We start from the raw sequence: 21412 nt of genomic DNA, 5'->3' as shown, positions 1-21412 counted from the left end.
ATTCCTCCGGTCAGCTCGCAGTATCAACTGCGCGAGCTCCAGGCGGAGGCAGATATCCTGTTAAGGAAAAGGGCGATAGAAGACGTACCTCTGTCTCAAAGAGGAAGAGGTGTGTACTCCCGGTTCTTTCTGGTTCGCAAAAAGGACAAGAACGAGTTCAGGCCCATTCTGGATTTGCAACAAGCAAACAAGTGGATTCGCAGAGAAAAGTTTTGCATGCTGTCGTTGCATCAGATTTATCCTCCGCTGCAACGGGGAGACTGGCTGTGTGCCATAGACCTCCAGGATGCATACTTCCATGTGCCCATTGCACACAAACACAGGAAGTTCCTGCGGTTCCAAGTCAGCGCCAATCACTATCAATACACAGTACTGCCATTCGGACTGAAGTCTGCGCCGAGAACGTTCTCAAAGTGCATGGCGGTGGTAGCTGCACACCTAAGGAGGAACAAGGTGTTTGTCTACCCGTACCTGGACGACTGGTTGATCAAGGCCTCCTCCTTCACGGAAGCGCAAGCGCACTTCCAGAAGACGTGCGTTCTCTTGAACAAGCTGGGGTTGCACATCAACATGTCCAAGTCGGTACCGACTCCAGTCCAGTGCATGAAGTACTTGGGAGCCTCCATCGATACGCTGTCTGTCACAGGAGGCGCAGGCGATCTGGCACTGTCTTCTGGCTCGAGGACTGACGATAACGGCTACCCATCTGCCAGGTGTGCAGAATGTTCAGGCAGACGCGCTGAGCAGACTGATTCAGGAAAACCACGAATGGGTAATAAACGACGAAGTACTAGGAGAAGTCTTCGCAAGGTGTGGGACTCCAGACGTAGATCTGTTCGCCACCGCCGAAAACAGCAAATGCCGAGACTTCGCCTCCAGGTACTACCAGCCGGGGACGCTGGGGAATGCGTTATGGATCAACTGGTCGAACAGCTTTCTGTACGCTTTTCCACCCATTCCCCTGATTCCGACGGTTCTCATCAAGCTGTCCCAGTCAGGGCGCGTATGATACTGATTGCCCCGGAATGGCCCAGACAGTGGTGGTTCACGGACCTGCTTCACCGGTCTCTCCTTCCTCACATTCGGCTGCCATGCAGGCCGGACCTTCTCACGAAGTTCGGGGGGTTGATGTTGCACCCCAACCTCTCGTCTTTGAGTTTGGCAGCATGGCTCCTGAGAGAGTGCAATATGGTCATTTGAATCTCCCTGCAGATTGTATGGACATACTGAAGGAGTCTAAGAGACCTTCCACTAGGACCTCTTATGCGTACAAGTGGAAGAGATTTTGTATCTGGTGCAAGTCCAAGAACTATGATCCGACGACATGTAAGGAAGATGTCATCCTTCCTTATCTTCTACAGTTGGCGCAGTCTGGCCTTAATGTCCATTCTATTAAGGTTCATCTTGCTGCTTTGACTGCCTACAGGAAATGTCCTTCGCAGACTTCCTTCTTCCAGATCCCTGTGATCAAAGATTTTTTGGAATGCCTGAAGGTGTTCCCTCCTGTTAGGCTTCCTTCGCCTTCATGGGAACTGAATGTGGTGCTGTCCAGGTTGATGAGGGAGCCTTTTGAACCTATTCATAAGGCTTCGTTGCAGCACCTGTCCTGGAAGGCGGCGTTCCTTGTGGACATTACATCGGCCCGCTGGGTGAGTGAAATTCAGGCGCTGTGTTGCCAAGAACCTTATACTGTATTTCATGCTGCTAAGGTTGTTATGCGTACTCACCCTAAATTTCTTCCCAAGGTTATTTCTGATTTTCATGTCAACCAGACCATAACTTTGCCTACGTTTTTTCAGAATCCTTCCTCTCCAGCGGAAAGGTCGTTACATTCCCTGGATGTTGGGAGGGTATTGAAATTCTATCTGGATAAGACCAAAGATATTCGTAGGTCTGACCAATTGTTTATCAATTATGGATCAGTCAGGACGGGTCTTGCGACCTCTAAGCAGTCTATCTCTAGGTGGATTGTGTCCTGCATACAGTTATGTTACCAAAAAGCTAATAAGACCTTAGGAGGTAAGCCTAAGGCTCATTCCACCAGGGGCAAAGCTGCCACAACAGCCTTGCTCCGTAATGTTCCGATTGCAGAAATCGGCAAGGCGGCCACTTGGAAGTCGGTTCATTCAGCTAAGCATTCGACTAAGCATTACTACCTGGACACTGATGCCAGGGCAGACGCTAAGGTTGGGCAGGCTTCGCTGCAAAATCTGTTCGCACAATAGTGGTGTTAATTCTCTTTTCTCCACCGCCGCTTTGGTGTGGGGATGGGCTTGCCATTCTATTCACTAGATTATGACTATACACAGAGATCCCCTACTACAGAAGGAGTAGTTTCTGTCCTGTAACTCCAGTTCTGTAGTAGGGGTATCTGTTATAGTCATAAGCGCCCTCCCGCCTCCCCGGTGGAGAGATGTTCATTTAAGGAATGCGACAGGTCTGGCGTGTTACGCCTTCAAAAAGAACTGAAAGTGAGAGGGACCTGCTATGCATTCTGGGATACTGGGAGAAGTTCTGGAAAGTTCTCTTAAAGGCACAGTATCCTATTTAAGCCACATAATGACAGCCTATGGGGCTTGTCTGTCCATACCTTCCTCTCTATCATTTCTGAGGGTGTTTGCTGTTGAAGCAAGGGAAATCCCCCTCCTCTCCGTGGCCTGCTGTTGTCTCTCTGTGTTGGACCGCATCTTAGCGTGGAAACGCACTGTTCTGTAGTAGGGGATCTCTGTGTATAGTCATAATCTAGTGAATAGTCCCGCCCATGTGCGAGGACCCCGGCAATCAAAAATAATCTCTTAAGTTGTCAGAAAATTGCAGAACTGCAAAGACACTTAAGAGAAAATTTAAAGACAAAGAATGCAGCCTATATCCACAGGCTACACTGTCCAGTACTTCAACTAGAAAATTCCACCAAAAATCCACAAACAGCAAAGCCTGTCCAGATTTCCCTTTCTTACAAACCGTAGAAGCCCATACTCTCCCGGGAGGATAGCAAGTTCCTAGATGGAGACCTGACCCTAGAAGAAGTAAGGGACGCAATGAACAGACAAGCCAGGGAAGGTCCCAGGCCCGAACATCCTCCCGACAGAATTTTTAAACATCACGCCAACCTACTGGCCCAACGCCTCTTGAACATGTTCCAGGCATCCTTAGAAGAAAAGACACTCCTGCCAGACCTGCGAAGGGCCACAGTGGTGGTGATCCATTAACCAGGAAAACTCCCAACAAAATGTCGGTATTATCGACCCATATCTTTATGGAACGTGGAAACAAAAATACTGTCCATTGTGTTGGCGAAACGCCTCCTGATTGTAATATCATCCCTCATTCACTGGGACCAATCCGGCTTTATGCCACGACGTGCCTCAATACACACTGCTAGTCGCAAATTGCGAGGCACTAAATGAAATGTTCAACCGTGTGTTTGACACCGTTTGCGATTCCCAATGGTGTCACAAATTGCGAGGCTCATTAATATTAATGAGCCTCTCTCAATTTGCGAACCCTTTGGGAATGCCAGCCCACCCAGGGAAGGTGGCCTGCTGGGCTCAGCAGACCACCATGTCTGGTACTGTTTTCAAATCCGTTTTTTCAATTCAGCTCGTTTTCCTTAATGGAAAACAGGGTGCATTTTAAAAAAAAAAAAAAAAATTTTTTTTAATGTGCATGCATTTGCAAAGGGGAAGGGGTCCCCTTCGGGATCCCTTCCCATTTGTGAATGCCTTACCACCTACTTAAAGTAGGTGGAAATTACAAGTGTTTGCGACCACAATTGCGGTCGTAAAACACTTGTACATGGTTTTGAGACTTGCTATTTTTAAGGGAACGCCCCTTCCAAATAGTCGCAAAACCTATTTGGTGAGTCGCAAAAAAACTGCGACTCGCTAAATAGGCTATGTACATGACCCAGTAGGTTTTTGTATGCGCAAACGGGTTCCCATAATCTTCGCCGACTAGCCAATTGGATAGACACTGTAAAGAATTGATCCACAGCACACATGTTCCTTTCCTTAGATGCGGAGAAGGCCTTCGACACAGTACATTGGCCATTTCTGAGGCAAACCCTGTTAAAGTTTGGATTTGGCCCAGCCTTCATAGCCTGCGTGGAACTACTCTACCCTAATCCAGTGGCCAGGGTCTGAGTTAATGGAATAACGTCAAAGACCTTCCAGGTCCAGAGAGGCACTCGAAAAGGCTGCCCCCTGTCCCCGCTGCTATTTGCACTAGTCCTCGAACCGTTAGCCTGCATAATTAGGAAACTCCCAGAAATCACTGGTTTATTATAAGATAGTGAGTGTGCCCTTTCAGACGAGCGCACATCGCTTAATGCCGATGACATCCTCTTCTATATGACAAACCCGGACAAGACACTTTTTTTTTTTTTTTTTAAACTGCGCGCCCGAGGGTGGACAATGGCAGTCTGGGCCAGGCCGCAATGTCGGATTTTAATCGTTGAAGCGGCGGAAGCAGATTACGTTCATAACGGACCACGGGGTCCAAGGCGATAAAGACCCCCAGATATTTAAATCCCGTTTGCACCACCTGTATGGGACAACTACGCGGCAAAGAAGGAGAGTCACCCGAGAGTACATAGACACAGGACTTAGTCCAATTAATCACAAGGCCGGAGTTTTTCCCGAACGATTTCAACACATCAAACAATACAATCAGCGACTTTCGAGGCGACGTGAGATACAACAAGATATCATCCGCATAAAGTGATACTCTGTCCTCAAAATCCGGGTCCACCGAATACCCCTCAGCGATGGCTCCCACCGCAGCCAGGGGTTCTAAGGCGAGGGCAAAAAGAAGCAGGGACAGCGGACACCCCTGTCGCGTGCCCCTCCCAAGAATAAAAGACTTAGAAACCCGACCATTCACCACAATCTGAGCCAATGGTTCCTCATACAAAAGTTTCACCCAACCTATAAAACCAGGACCAAAACCGAACTTTGCGAGAGCGGCCCAGAGATATGGCCATTCCAACGTATCCAATGCCATCGTAGCATCCAAGGAAGCCAAGATGGCCGGTTCACGCAGTGACGTTGCTCTCGCAGGAACGCCATGCAGGCGCCGCAAGTTCAATGCTGTATTACGATGTAGAATGAAACCGGACTGATCTGGATGGATCAGGTCACTGATCACTTTTATCAAACGGTTTGCCAGCAATTTTGCGAGGATCTTGGGCTCCGCATTTAGAAGTGAAATAGGCCTATAAGATGCGCAGCGATCCCGCGGCTTCCCCTCCTTATGAATCATCACAATGGTCGCAAGTCGCTGATCACGAGTGAGGGAGCCGATGTCTCGCGACTCCAGGAACATAGAACGAAGATACGGCGCCATTTTGTCAGGATGCAGCTTGTAAAGCTCGATAGGGAGACCATTAGGGCCCGTAGCTTTTCCCGAGCGTACAGAGCGAATAGCCGTTGCCACCTCGTCAACGGAAATCACTGCGTCCATCAGTTCCCTATCTGAATCCGACAGGCAAGGCAATGTAATATCTCGTAACAGCAGATGTGAGTCTTCCTCTGGTCTGTCGGATACTGGGGAATACACTTTTTGAAAATATTCCGCAAAACACTCCACAATCTCGGCAGGATCAGTCACTCTCACTCCATCCACTCTCTCAACCGCAGGGACCACACGACTCGCCCTCTCCTTTCTATCTAACCAAGCAGTCAATTTCCCCGCCTTATCTCCCACATCATATAAACGTCCCAGCTTCTCTCTACTCGTAACTTTAGCGGCATCCGTTACCAACGCTCTATAGTCAAGTTGTTTAACACTGAGGAGATGAATCTTGTTGTGAGTGATACCCAATTCCAAATCCCCTTCCAACTCCGCTATTTCGGACTCAAGGCGGACTACCGCCTCGTTTTTGCTTTTCTTGGCGCCAGCAATCGACGACCGCGCCTGGCCACGAATAACAGTCTTGAAAGCCTCCCACAGCGAAACAGAAGAGGACACAGACCCCACATTCTCGGCAAAATAATGATCCAGAGACTTGATCAACTCCGCCCTGACTTTAGGGTCACGGAGATACCAAGGATTGATCGGGCCACTCGACCCGCAGCCCCCGTCTTCGTATCAATCATAAGCCACAATGGGTAGTGATCTGAAATGCCCCTAGCCAGATGTCTGACTTCCCTAACTGAAGAGGCCTGCGCTGCCGGCATCAGGACATAATCAAGTCTAGAGAGACTGCCGTGAGCACCAGAGTGGAAGGTGTATTGCGACTGTCCCGGATGCAGTAGCCTCCAAGAATCTACCAGTCCCAGCGTTTCCAAGAAGCCACCCAACAAAGACTGTGATCTCGTGAGATCCCTGGGGGGGTAACGGTCCTCCCTACCAGAGACGACGGAATTGAAATCTCCACCCATCACCAGGATGCCTTCCGGAAGCCCCAGAATTACTCTCCCCAAATCAGCGAAGGTCGTAGTCTGCAGACCAGGAGGAACATAAATGGAAAGCAGTGAAACCATCTTCCCCTCCCATCTACCAGTGAGAGCGGCGTAGCGCCCCCTATCGTCAAGGATTATGTCGACCTCCAGGGGGAGGGAACCCCTAACTAGGATACCTACCCCCCCCCCTAGAACCCGTAGTGAATCCAGAGTGTGCCACAAGACGATAACCTCGCCGATGCATGGCATGTATTTCCGATCAAATGTGTCTTTTGCAGTAACACTACATCAGGGGAGAGGCGTCTCAGTAGCTGCAGCACTACACCACGTTTTATCCTATCCCCCAACCCGTTAACATTCCAGCACAATAACTTCAGCCCCCTACCCCCATCCCAGGAAATAAATGCAGAATCCACCCCACAGCGAGCACAGCACCCAGGTCCAGAAGTGAAACAATGCGTTGCCTTGAAACAAAGTGAAACACACACAAACCCCCCCTCCCACCCCCCAACAAATACCCAAAACACACCCCCCCACCCTGCACCCCTGCGTTAGACTCAAAAGCCACCCCAACTTGCAGTGTGCCTGTCGCCCTAACATTAAACTAGTCTACAAAAAGAAACCCGGAGGAGGAAAGAGTCTCACACCACAAATAGTGCAAGTGTAAAAGTCATCAAACCACAGCTGCCAGTTGTGCACAATGTCTAGAAGTCCGAAGCCACTGCTCACTCCTGTGTCAACGGGCCGACAAGACACTTCTGATAGTGTTCAGCACCTTTCAGGAATATGGTCAACACGTGGGATACAGTATCAATTGTAACAAATCCAGCTTGTACTCGATAGGAGAGCCCACAGACAGGAGACTAATCCCGGGGTGCTTTCAGGTGGTCCAAGAGGAATTCAGATACTTTGGTTTGTATATCACCACCAATTACATGACCAATCTCAATCTCAATCAGAATATTCGGAGGGTGCTTGCGGAATTTCACGGAGACGTTGAGTTGTGGAGGCCTCTCTCCCTAACGATAATGGGAGAAGCAGCATTTTATAAAATGATTATCCTCCCGAAATTGTTTTATTCATTCCAAAACACGTATTGCAGAACACCCGAGGACATATTTAACACAATAAATGCGGACTTGGCCCCAACCCTACCGGCCTGTCTCCATCTCGAACCTGCTCCTGCGAAATCCCGGTGTGTCCTGCAACCTTGAAAACCCCGGAGGACCTGCCTGCCTTCAACCACAAAGACTGGGTCTCCCGTGAACAGTGGATTTGTTCATCTGCAACCTCTGGCTCCAGTAAACACCTCGAATCCGCACCACTCTGCACCCGCTGTCCACAGCCGAGCTCGAGTGGGCAAACGACATGAGGAGGTCCCTCCGGCGATCCTAACCAGAGATCTGGTGACCCCGGACCTGCCTCAAACCTCCAGCCAATGCCTGCAGCCTAAATCCGGAAGGTCTCCCGAACCGCGACCAGGAGCTTGTAAGAAGATCAACCCTAAAAGGCACCCCTACACCCGAGGCCCCACGGCCTCTTGGGTGGCCAGACCGACCGTGCCCAACCAACCCCCAACTTGCCTCTCGAAGTGGTGAACACACCCAGAAGACCTTCGTCCCCCAAGCCTTCAGTGCCTTTGAAATCCGGAGGTGCCTGATGTCAAAACAGCACCCTGCACCCGGCTGCCCTAGTGCTACTGAGCGTTCACCTTTGGTGCTATTGTGTTTCCCCATTTGCCCTGAGCTGAAGTCCAGGAGCTTTGCTCCCACAACCAAGAAACCTACTAGTCTGCATCAACCAACCGGAGGCCCCCTATCCCCCATTGGATAAAATTGGGCCTCGGCACTCTGCACCCGGCCGCCCTAGTGCCGCTGAGGGTGTAACAAGAGTGCATCCTTGACCCTGATGGTCCCCCAAGTATACCCCAGAACCTCAACTCCCACTACAAAATACTTACATTAAAACCAATAACACTATTTTCCTACATAGGATAACATTGACTGTTTTTCTTAGAAAAGCTTTTAAGTGTAGAGTTTGAAAACCTAAAGAAATTCTTTAAAATTGTACTGTTTAACAAAAACTTTTTACTTATCTGTTTACAGGAAATGTCCCAGTGTAGTATCCAGGTATACTACACTGAGTAAGAAAAGTAATCTAAAAATTAACTTACCTGGTATTTTACTGAAAATCCCATTCAAGTCTATGTACTGTATTCACAAAATGTTGCATTTCTCTGCAACCAATACTGTAAGTCAAAAAAAGTGCATACACAATTCCAATTCAAACTGTTTACAAACTGCATTACTACTGCAAAGTATTTGCTTACCTGTGCCAGGCCTGCTTGGTTCTAGAAAATAAAATTACTAAAATAATATTTTTCATCCAAAAACAATTGGTCTGAAGTTTATTCTTTGAGTGTGTTAATTCATTTGCTGACTGTGTACAACAAATGCTTAACACTGTCCTCTGATACTGCCTTCCTGCTCGACGACATTACCAACAGAGAGTGAGGTGCTATCTAACTTTACCTCTGCCTACCTTTGGGGTTCCACTGGACTCTGTGCATACTATACCTCCCTGTGATATAGTATATACAGAGCCAGCTTCCTACAATGAGGGATGGGTTTGCTATTCTATTCAGAGCTTAGAACTAATAAAGATCAACGTTTGGAGGAAAACAAAGAGTTGCCTGTATCTTAGCTCTCCTTCAGGTGTCTCTTGATTATAGTCATGAGCAACACTACCCCTTCCCCGGAGGAATGAGTTAGGAGTTCTTGTGGCTTAATACTGTGGATACTTTTCTTTCCGTTAAAGACAAACTGCCTTAACTAACACTGACAGAGCATGGTGGGATTCTGATGGGCTATGCCATCTTAAAGGAGCAGTGTCAGTTCTCCAATTATTTGTAGTATTTAGAAACCTTGTTCGTGGCAGGTCTGTGGGGAGGTGGAGTTGAACCATCAATGCAGGACTTCAAGAGACCTTCTGGAAAATGTCTTACAAAATCTAGGTCCGTTACTGCAACTACTCTGCTGATTTCCCCCCCCCCCCCCCCTCTGCAACCCTCCACCCCCCCCAAACCACTTTCTTTCGGACCAATTCATGCAAGGACTGGCTGTAAAAATATCTAGCAAATCAAAGAATGTTTGAAGATAGCGGATTCATATTTTCTGTCTTTATTAATTTTATTTGCAGAGAAAGAGACCAGTTCAGAAAGTTGAGATGGGCACAACTAGTCAGAATGATGTGGACATGAGCTGGATTCCCCAAGAAACTTTGAATCAAATTAGTAAGTGACTGTTCAAGTGATTCATAAGCCAATGTGCTAGAACTTATATTTAGATTTTTTTTGGGGGGGGAGGGGGGGGGAAATGTGTTGTGATCTTATGTTATGAATGTTGCATTGTCAAAATATCAAAATGTTTACGTGTGTTTTTGTGTGATAATAAAATATTGGCCAGCAGTGAATTTTGTTGTGAACCCTTCAGCACTTTAGTATTCAAATGTTCTTTTGTTATCAACTCTGATTGTATTGCTTCAGTTATTTCTGGATAGTTGTGTGTAGTTTTAAATATGTTGCAACATGTCTAAAGATAATGTTTCTAAATGCTGCTTTGCATGCTTTCACAATTATGCTGGCTGCTCTGTAATCTCTCCTGCTATCTTCTTTGTTTTGCTTCCTTGCGGCTTCAGTGCAGAGTAGACGAGGTGAGGAAATTGAACTTTGCTGCAAATTTATAATGTGTTTGTTGTGGATTTCTGAGTATGTTTGTAATGCAGTTGTACTGGCTATTCGATGGCAGAGCATGTTTGTAAATGTTGGGGGTCTCCAATAGGCATTTTCTGAGCTACCAGTAGCCCTCCAGCTACTGCTTAGTAGCGCACACACCTGGATCTCTGCCCTGTGTGCCATTCAGAAGGTCTGGAGCAGGGCAGCGCTGCTTTCTGCACTGCTCAGCTTTTTGAACTTTGAGGCATAAGAATATCTTCTGATTGCTATGACCTCTTGAGCCCAGGTTGTCTGCAAAAAAGTACAAAGTGGACAGGCTATTGATTGTACCACGAGATTTCAAAATATGATTGCTGCTACATTGCTGGAGAGAAGACTATCTGAAGATCTTGATAAGTTCCTTCCTGAACTAGGAAAGACTAAGTACAGGTTAAGCTAGTGTGGAAGCCACCCTTTACCATGTAGATTGGCACCCATATTGACAGGTGATGGTGCTTCAACAAAGTGGGCTTGACGTAGATTTAAAAGTTTGACAAAGTTATTTCATTCAATAGTTATATAACTGCACCTAATGAGCACTTGAATAAAGAGTAGAGAGCCCCTAATCTCGTTCTTGGCTAACTTTGAATTTGTCTGTCGATTGAGAGGGGGGAGGTCAGGCTAAGTGTTCAGTATTTTATGCAATTTCTAGTTTTGAAAATTGTCCCCATGAGGATCAAATGACTGGTACTCAATTGCCTTATTGCAAGCCACCTTTTTTGATTTATATAAAGCCATTCTGATATCTATATATTAACACTTCATGTTAAAAAGGTGGCTGTTCAAATCATTGAGACCGCCTACACTTCTTATGATTAACAATTTTGAAATATAGTGGGAAAATACATGTTCGAGGCATGTGTGCTGTGATACACATGCTTTGCATACTCCTGCCATTTAGTGTTGGGTCCGGATGTTTGCAAGTTGTTTTTAGGTCGCTCCTGCGTGGTCTGCGCACATGTGCAGTCTCGCTGGCGAGATTTTGTTTTTAGGTAGCTTTCAGTTATAGGCTTTAAGCCCCGCCCCGCTTTCCCATTGGCCGGCGTCACCGTTATGCTAAACGGTGGCCAGCCATTGGGAGAGAGCCTTCTGTGGCGTAGACTTTTCTCTTTTTGAGACAGCCCACTTGGACGGGCTCGTCTGACTTCCATTTGGCGTAAAAGGTTTGTTATCTTTATGGGGCCATGTTGGCCCCCTAAAGATAAGAAACCTTTTACGCCAAAAGGAAGTCAGATTAGCCCGTCCAAGTAGGCCGTCTCAAAAAGAGAAAAGTCTACGTCATAATGTCAGATCTTATAACAACATTACTGTACCTTGACGTGGAAATTATGAATTATTGCATCCGTCCCGATACAAAATACTCTATATTATTAATAACCCTCTGCCTTCGAACAACATTCCGCCCTCTTCACTCAGCCCCGTGAAGTTATTTCTTACCCCCTCCAATGCATCTCCGGACAGATTCAGTCTGCTGACGACTTGGCAGATGGGTAGTCTCTACAAGCCTCTCATGACACGCTCTGTCACCAGGCGTCGCTCTACACCTCACTCCCACGCTCTATGGTTCCTGTTAGCTTTCGATGTAGTCTATTCGCTCGACTGCCCTACCGGAAGAGTCTTTCTGCCAGTAGGTTGGAGTTTCACCGGAAATACAGAAGTCCTTCTTCCGGCTTTGCGTTCCCCTGCTCTGACTGCAGCCGGCGCCTGTGGTATAAAGGAGGTGCAAGCACAGATGAAATGTCGGTGAAGAGAAAAGCGCAGGTGATGATCCCCGCTGAGGAGAGCGATCAGCTGCTCATCAGGCCTTTGTGAGTGAGGCACCAACAGGGGGTTGTCAGACAGTTGAAGGGGCATGTAAAGCAGTAGTTGATAAGAGGCTCAGAAGCAGCTCATAATTGCATGCCTGTAACCAGAGGCTTCATGCATGACTTGAGGTATTAGCTCCTAATACTCTTTCTTCTCACTGATGCCCTTTTACCCAAGAACTGCCCCTTATTATTTGCTCACTTATTACCCTGGCATTACAGTGACACTTGTGAATGACGTACAAACTGCCAATGACCTCAGAGGCCTCTGATGGCTATGCAGCTACCTTCCGCAGACAAAAGACACCAGACTACAAGTTAGAGTGGCATGTGCTAGTCAGCAGAACACCTCAACGAGCTGTGGGCTTGCTCAAGCAGGGCCACATGTTTGCCCCTAAAGTGACATTTCTGCGCTAAGCCAAAAAAACAGAGCTAAACAACTAGGCTGTTCTGTTGCAATTGTTTATTTTAGGGGTGGTTTCTCAGTGTTTTCCACACCTTTTGAAATCAGTGTTTATTGGATTACCTATCCCCAGAAATAGGCAAAATTTGTATTTCCAGTGTTTACAAAGCATGCCATTTGTTTTTACAGTGCGTAGAGTATGTTGTGTCATACTTGAATGGGTCTAGCTTCTGTTCCGCGAGCCTGGCCACGAAGTGGGTGGTGTGAAGTTGCATGCCTGTCCAGAGTTCCAGAATGGCAGGGGAGGGGCTGGTAGACGTGCTTCTTCTGCTTCTTCTACTCCTTCCTCTATGGTATTTGTTTCTGGGTGGGCAGCAAACACGCCCCATTTCCTCCTCCGGAATTCCCCCCTCTCTGGTATCTGTGTCTCTGTGGGCTTCGCTTAGCTCTCACCTCTTTCTCTGCAGAATTTAATCTAATTTTCACTTGGGACACTATTGACATGTCTCCAGTTTCTCATAGGGTCGATCGCTACAGGACACTTATTGAACAAGCATTGAAAATGCAATAGGTCTCGCCTTTGATTAAGTTAAAGCCATGTGCTTTCTAATGGTATTGTATGGCAAAGCAATTGGCTTTAACTTGATAATAGGCGATCTATTGCATTTTTACAGCTTGTTCTTTGAAGAAGCTTCCCTAGTCGTGAGGTAAGGTGACTCCTCCTTTTGGTGATAGTGCGCATGGGCATCGACTCTATTGTTAGATTGTTTTCTTTACGCCATCGGGTTTGGATGTGTCATGCTGTCATGCTGCACTACTGTTTGAAACAGTCCTTTTGGTTCCCCTCGGTGTGCAATCCACTCTTCCCTCGATGGTATTGATATTGTACTTTTTTCCCTCTCTCTGCGTATCCATTCGATCGAAAAGTCTCATCTTTGGTCAAAAACATTGTGTACGGCCTTCAGGCCTAGCTGTGTCGATCCACCCCTCTGCCAATGGAACGGACTCTGTTTCAAATGTGTCCTTAGTGCCACTCCAAGTAACCTTGCACCTATCTACACCAGGTCTGCAACTTGTACTTATCACCGGAGCACAAGGAAGGAGACTGCGAGGCCTGTTGGTCGTTTAGGTAAAAAAGAAAAACTCTTCCAGATCTGAACAGGAAGAAGTGGCAGTTGCAGAAGAAGAGGAGGCCTTCTCAGTCCCAGAATCAGATTCCGACCTTGAAATGGAGTTGGAGTTCGATGACATGACATTACAGCAGGCCTGGGTGTCGTGAGTACTAAAATCCCCGTACCCAATAAACATCTTCCATCGAACATAAGGCTTTGCACCACCTCTGGCTTTGGGCCTTAGTCTGCACCGAGATGATGTTTGATGCCCCTCCCTCGGGCCTGGCATTGAAACAAGTGGTCAAGCTTTCTGGCTTGGAAACGAGCAGAGACCGATCATCTTCAGACCCAAAACATTCTGCTCCAAAAGACAGATCCGGTTCGGAGCAAAAACCTTCTGCTTCGAAGGACAAGTCCGGTTTGGCACCAAAAAGATTGGCGCTGAAATCGAAATAAGAACTTTCAGATTCCCCAGAACTGATCTCCAAAATTATGATGGTCAGACTAGATCCAAAGCAGAAAAAGCTTTACATCAATCCAGACCCTGGACATATTAGCCAAAACTCCTTCCAAAAGGAAAGTCAATCCAGAAGACACTGGATACACATTCCCTCTTAAGAAGAAGATGGACATCTCCATCCTACTTTGCCATCCTCTCCACCATCTTCACCTTTACAAGTACTGCCAGACCATTACACATAACACTACAGGGCTCTCCTCATACACAGTCTGCTTTAGGAGATCGAAATGATGATGATGACAATGTTTCTTTGCCAACAGATCCATGGGATGATTATAGTATTGATCCAACCATGGAGAATGACCCAGACCTATACCCTACAAAACCTTCACCTGCAAACTATAATGTATCCTATTTAGAGCTCATTTCCAGAAGCAGCACGGTGTCCTTGGGTCATACTGCATAAAGCGGCCTTAGATGACCACTTTTTATTTGAAACACTAGGGTCTTGACACAGAATTAGTCAGTCTCCCTATGTTAAAAGGCATGATGAGACATGCAGATGACATTTTAAGGACCCTGTTCTGCATGCATTTCAACACTCCGGATTGATGAATATAAACCCTCCCCCTCTGATCCTGTTTTTAGTAAAGGACCGCTCCCTCTAGATTCCCTAGTAGTTTCCAACGCTCGTAATAGAGCAAACTCAGACCTCTGGGATGCACCTCCCATAATGAATCTAAGCTTATTGACGCTTCTACTAAAAAGATAGCTGCTAATCGCTAGTGCATTGCTAACACGCAGGGCCTACTAGGTATGACAGGGCACACTGGGATGAGATGGAAGGCCTACTTCTGTACATCCCAGAAGAGCTATTTCAAGAAGGGAGACTAATTTCTAACTCTTCTATTAGATTTGCTCTTGATGCTGCTGACACTGCAGCGCGACAAGTTCACAACTAGCATTCTCTTATGTCAGCATGCCGACATAAAATGTCAGGTTTTAAACGAGAAGTCCAGCAGTCTATTTTAAATACTCCTTTTGACGAGCAGCATCTTTTCGGACCTTGGGTTGATTAGGCTTTAGAAAGATTAGAAATGACAGATGCGGCGAAATCCATGAGAGCACTTGAGACTAATTCACAGGCTTCTTTCGCTGCTCAGCCTATAGAGCAGGGTCTAAAAGTACATCCTCAGATCCTAACACTTCCTCATAGAAGTCCTACACACTTCCCTCTTCCGGTAGAGGCTTCAATAGAGGAGGGTACAGAGAACCATTTTAAAGCTAGGGGGTAAGGGCACACCAACGCGTAATTCCCCTTCTCTCAATCAATCAGGGGCTTTTATGGTGCATTACTCACCCGTGAGGGTCTCAAGGCACTGTAGGGGGTGCAGCTCCGGGTCAGCCAAAAAGCCAGGTCTTCCTGAAGGTGTGCAGGGTAGGGGAACATCTGATGACTGTGAGCTCATTCCAGGCCTTGGCTGTGACATAGGAGAAGGCTCTTCACCTGCTCTGGTTCTTAGGATGCGTGGGGACTCTGCTAGGGTGAGTTTGGTGGAGAGGAGGTTCCTTTTGGGTACGTGGAAAGAGATTCTTTTGTTGAGGTATTTGGGTCTGATGTTGTGGAGGGATTTGTAGGTGTGGGTGAGTAGCTTGAAGGTTACTCTCTTCTCAACGGGGATCCAGTGGAGGTCTCGTAGGTATTGGGTCATGTGCTCATGTCGTGGGGTGCTGAGGACGAGTCTAGCTGTGGTGTTCTGGATGGTCTGGAATAATTATAGCAGAGATTTGTTGACTCCAGAGCAGAGAGAGTTTCCGTAGTCCAGTCTGCTAGTTTTGCAGCGTGAATCTTTCTGGATTCACTATGCTGTACATTATTCTGCGGTCTAGTGTTTGGGTCCGGAATCGTAGTCTTTTCTTTCTTCTTTTTTTATTTTTTTAAATTTTTCGTAGCCCAGGTGGACGTCGACGTCCCACCTTTTGGTGTACTTCCTGTGACGTCGGCACGCTTCCTGCGGAAGCTCCCACCTTTTGGTGCCATCTTCAGATTCTTTTTTCCGCCGTTGGGTCTGGATCGTTCCTGAGGGGCTCCAGAGTTTTGTAGGAAAGAAGTAGAAAAGTCGAATTTGCACCTAAAAGACTGTGAAGACGACTAGGAACAACACCATCAAGCCGGGACGATGAAGGAGAAGGAGAACTTCGGTGTCCAATGGAGAATGCGCACACAGGGGGGCCCCTGAGCGTAAGAAATGGACAAGACACCTTTTAAATTCTGCCGTAACTGCCACCACAAATACGCGCAGAAGGACCAGCACCCGGTTTGTAACCTCTGCCTACCGGTCGACCACGAGAGCAAGGACTGAAACGCCTGCTCCGCCTTCACACCGAAGACTCTCCAGGTTACCGAGCGACAGAGAAGACCCAACTACAACATGCAAGGCAAGGGACAACCACCGTCCCTTTGAGGCCTGGGGCTCTCGAACGACAAGGAGGACATGTCGCCGGAGAAGATGACGACTACACGGTCGTAGAGACCGATAAGACTTCTAAAGAGGTAGGAGAGTCGACGAACCCTAAGCCCCCGACAGAACCTCGAAAGTCTGAGTCAGACTCTTGAAAAACAGTCGAAGTCCTCGAAGGGAGCACTGGTGCCGAAAATCTCGACGGCTGCAGCTGCATCCAAGGACAAACAGCCCAGCGGATCCTTCAAAAAAGGACTCCCAGGTGGCGAAGACCGGCGAAAAGCCAATGTCGTTGAAGCGCGTACCAGAAATAGAATGTTCGACTTCAAAAGTGAAGGACCCGAAGGTCGCTTCGGCGTTGACTAAAGACCCGAAGCCCATCTCGACATCGACGTATACGTCTAAGAGATCAGCCAAACCGTTCGCGGCTGAACAGGCTGCCGAACTGGAGAGAAATAAGACGGCTCGAGGCCGAAATGGATTACATCCTGCAAAGAAAGGAGTTCGACGAAAAGATGAATAGGTTTGCGATTCCGTCGAAGCCAAAGACTGTGATCGTTGAATTAGAAGAGGAGGAGGACTTCGACGCTGAAGAGCCGCCGAAAAGTCCGGAGACCCTGGACCATCCATAGGAAGAAGCCTTCTACTATGAGGAGGAGGGCGACTACGATCCGCGGACGATGCTCGGCATCCTCGGGGACACAGGACCTTGAGTGGCAGGACCTCTACACCGAAAGCCCGAAGAGGCCGTGGACACGTACCCATCGAGGCCTTCGCTGCCAGATGACATTGGGGTCTACAATATGGTCATCAAGAACGCGGCAACAGCCTTTGGAGTCAAGCTAGATGAGGAAAAACCAAAAGCAGACTTCCTCTTGGAGACCCTGTTCCCCACACAAACTAGGAGCCAGTACCTCCCCATGCTTGAGTGTCATGGCCCAGGGGAAAGAGGCGTTCAAGGAACCGGCAACATGCAGGTCCGTTACGCCTAGGACGGAGAAGAAAAATAAACACTCCTCAAAGGCTCCTCCCTACATCCAAGGATCAGTTTCGGCGGACTCCATTATTGCGGCGACCGCCAGGAAAAGGGCAAATGTGCCAACATCAGGGCCACCACCAGACAAGGAAAGCAGGAGGATGGACCTAACTGGGAGGAAGATAGAAAGAAATGCAGCGATGCACTGGTGCATGGCAACTCAAACGCCCTGCTGAACAGTCACCAGTACCAAATTCTGGACGAGATCGGACAGCTGATCAAGCACCTCCCAGACTGGTACCAACAAAGAGCTTCACACCTTGTGGAAGAGGGGAAAAATGTGGCAAATTATTTCCTCAAAACAGCCTTAGATGGAGCTGACACGTCCAGCAGGCTGATGATGTTGGGAGTCACGGAGAGAAGGCAGGCCTGGCTCAGGATCTCAGGCTTCAAACCAGAGGTACAGCACAACATTCGAAGCACCCCGTTCAATGGGGAGACACTGTTTGGGGCGCCGGTGGATGAAAAGCTCACCCAGCTCAAAAAAGAAAACTAAACTGCAAGGTCCATGGGGGCTTTAAAATTCAGGGGGACGAAAAGGGGTACTCCGTCACGCAGACCGAACGGAAGAGGGGGAAACAGAGCCAGAAACGTCACACCAGACTTTCCAACAGTCCCACCAGGGCGACAGCCAGACACAACCGGGACATCAAAAACAAACCTGGCCCTACCAGCAAAGGGGACAGTCCTTTCGCGGGAGGGCGAATGGACGTGGACAAAATAAGAGGGGGCCAACAACCCACCTCGAAGTGACTCCAGCCCGCAATAAGTACCCACCCACGCAACTCCTCCCAGGGTGGAGCACAACCAGACCAGTACAGAGTTACACGGACAAAACATCAACGAACATGTAACACCAATAGGAGGTAGGCTAAGTCATTTCTTCCGGAAGTGGAAGAAGATAACCACAGACAAATGGATACTCAACATCATACAGTTCGGATACTGCATAGAACTGGAAAAGACACCGCCAAACAGGAAGCCAAAAAGGAAGGCGCAGTCAGGAAAGGAGCTAGAGCTACTTCAAAAGGATTCGAAGGAACTCCTCCAAAAGGAGGCCATCGAACCAGTACCATACAGAGAAAGGAACAAGGGAGTGTACTCAACCTACTTCCTGGTACCAAAGGTGGACGAAACACTGAGACCCATCCTGGATCTAAGGTTCCTAAACAAGTACATAGAAACACAAAAGTTCAAGATGACATCCCTACAAGAGGTCATTCCTCAGATAAGGGATGGAGACTTCATGGCCACCATAGACCTCAAAGATGCCTACCTGCACATCCCAATGAACAGGCGGCACAAACATCTACTGAGATTTACCATCAACAAAGATCACTACCAGTTCACAGCCCTAGCATTCGGACTAAAATCCACACCAAGGATCTTCACTAAGGGCCTCGCGGCAGCACACCTAAGGAGGGAAGGGATCCATGTATACCCTTACCTGGACTACTGGCTAATAAAGGCAAGTTCACACAGGACATGCAGACCACGCACAGCGTGTGACAAGTACACTGGTGGACCTGGGATTCTCCATTCACTGGGGGAAATACTCAATGGAACCAGAGCAAGTAAAAATCTTCCTGGGAGCACAGATATACACCATACAGAGCAAGGTGTTCCCCAGCGACAAGAGAACACTCGCCCTGCTGAAAGAGACACGCCTCTACCAGAAGGGGCGAGCTCTGACAGTGAGGACAGCGAGCAAGGTCATGGGCATGATGCCTCCTGCATCCATGTGGTCCCAAATGTATGGCTACACATGAGACAATTCCAGGAATTGCTTCAGGAACAATGGTCACGAGCTACAGGAAGTTGGGAAGATCTAGTGGTTGTAATGCACGCAGTGCAGGAGGAGATGACGTGGTGGAACAAGGAGAGCATAACAGAAGGGAAGCCTTTAACACCACCGACCCCAACGGTGACCATCACCAAAGACGCATCACAGAAGCGATGGGGAGCACACATGAGCAAGCTCAGGTTGAGGGGTCTGTGGACTCCAACGGATGCGGTCAAACACATCAACTACCTGGAACTAAAGACAGTGTTCCTCGCCCTGAAAGCCTTCCAGACAAAACTGTACAACCAGAGAGTGTTGAGCCAGACAGACCGCACAACAACGATGTTCTACATCAACAAGCAAGGAGGAACACAATCAGCCCCGCTATCGAACCTAGTACGGGAGATATGGAGATTGGCCATCCCACTAAAGATAGACCTGCTAGCCATACACCTACCAGGGAAGGACAATGTGGAAGCAGACTGGCTCAGCAGACAGACATCAGCATCCCACCAGTGGGAGCTCAATACACCGGAAACGCAAAAGCTATTCAAAAGGTGGGGAACACCAACAATAAACCTATTTACAACATGCCAGAATGCAAAATGCCAAAACCTCGCATCCAGGCAACCAGGGGAAGGATCCCTGGGGAATGCCTTATGGATAAGCTGGTCGAAAACATTTGCTTACGCCTTTCCCCTGATACCACTGATACACAGAGTACTTAACAAGTGCAGGACCAGCAACATGACTCTGATTCTGGTGGCACCCCAGTGGGCCAGGCAGACCTGGTACTCGCAGATAATGGAGATGGCACAGGGTGCACCCCACAAGTTCGGGAAAAGGAAAGACTTACTCTCTATGCAAGACGGAGAAGTACTACACCCAGAGCCAGAGAGCCTCCGCTTAGCAGCGTGGCTCCTGTAGACATAGTTTGCACACCTGAAGTTACCTGAGAGCACTCTGCGGGTACTACGAGAGGCAAGGAGACCTAGCACGTGAAGGTGCTATGTGGCAAAATCGAAGAGGTTTACACAATGGTGTAGCAAGAAAAAACTACACAAGAAAATGACAAGGGAATCAGCGGTGCTAAGATATCTCACGCACCTGCTGAAGGCAAAACTAAGTTCATCCTCACTGATAGTACACCTAGCGGCTATAATAGCCTACACAAGAGGAGAAACAGGGAAGGGTTTCTTTACATCACAGATAGTAAAGAGATTCCTGGAAGGGGCAAAAAGGATCGCACCACCAAAGAGGATGCCGCCACTGGCATGGAACCTCAATTTAGTCTTAACAGAACTCATGAAAGCGCTAGGGATGATGGCATCATGCATTGCGATAGTGCCTCATGCATGATTGCACATGCGTCATCTACAAGAGTGCTTAGCACATCGCTCTCTGCAGTGGTGGAACACACCAAACTTATCAAAAGGGCGTCCCTTCATCGACTTAGCTCCACAAATCGTGCTAAAAGCAGACTCATCCATCATAGGTTGGGGTACTAGTCTTCACAATTTCACAAATCAAGCTCTATGCGACAATTCATAGCTATGCACATCAACTATTTAGAGCTTCTAGCTGTATATCTAGCACTGAAAGTTTTTCAGTCTAACTTAATTTCTAAAGTTGTCATAGTCCACACAGACAATGACATCCATGTTTTATGTACGAAAACAGGGAGGGTGGGACACATTCTCTTCAACTGTCACGTCGCTCTCAAACCATTTGGCGTTGGGCACTTGATCAGAGTTCATCGTCTGGTAGAGCACCTCCCAGGAGTGAACAATGAGATTACCGACCTCCTAAGCAGAAGGCGGCAACAAATACACGAGTGGGAAATTCATCCCCAAGTTCTCCTTCCATACTTTCAACAATGGGAATTCACAGAAATGGATCTGTTCGCCACAGTAGACGATTCAAAATGCCCATGCTTCACCTCCAGGTTCCCACGACCTCTATCCAAAGGCAATGCCCTATAGATGAATTGGTCAGGGATATTTGCCTACGCTTATCCTCCTCTCCCTCCTACCATTTCTTGTTCGGAGGCTCCGGAAAACACCTCTCATACGATTTTAGTAGCTCCCACTTGGGCACGTCAACCTTAGTCCACAACACTTTTTATTTTTTTATAAACCTTTTTATTAAAAAAGCATCCGTTAACTCACATTACAGAGG

The 21412-nt window shown here is 47.8% G+C and overlaps 1 protein-coding gene across 1 annotated transcript in view; it reads left to right on the top strand.

The window, feature by feature from the left end:
• SSR1 (signal sequence receptor subunit 1) overlaps window positions 1-21412 on the top strand; it is a 149854-nt gene that overhangs the window by 110032 nt on the left and 18410 nt on the right. Inside the window, exon 7 of the mRNA XM_078688066.1 lies at window positions 9600-9693. Within this exon, the coding sequence (XP_078544192.1) occupies window positions 9600-9693 (94 nt within the window). The remainder of the gene's footprint in view (window positions 1-9599; window positions 9694-21412) is intronic.

The sequence above is a fragment of the Lissotriton helveticus genome, chromosome 4_1 (assembly GCF_964261635.1).
Source record: "Lissotriton helveticus chromosome 4_1, aLisHel1.1, whole genome shotgun sequence".
NCBI lineage: Eukaryota > Metazoa > Chordata > Amphibia > Caudata > Salamandridae > Lissotriton > Lissotriton helveticus.
Note: the sequence above shows the minus strand (reverse complement) of the source record. Positions and strands in the feature narration are given on the sequence as shown.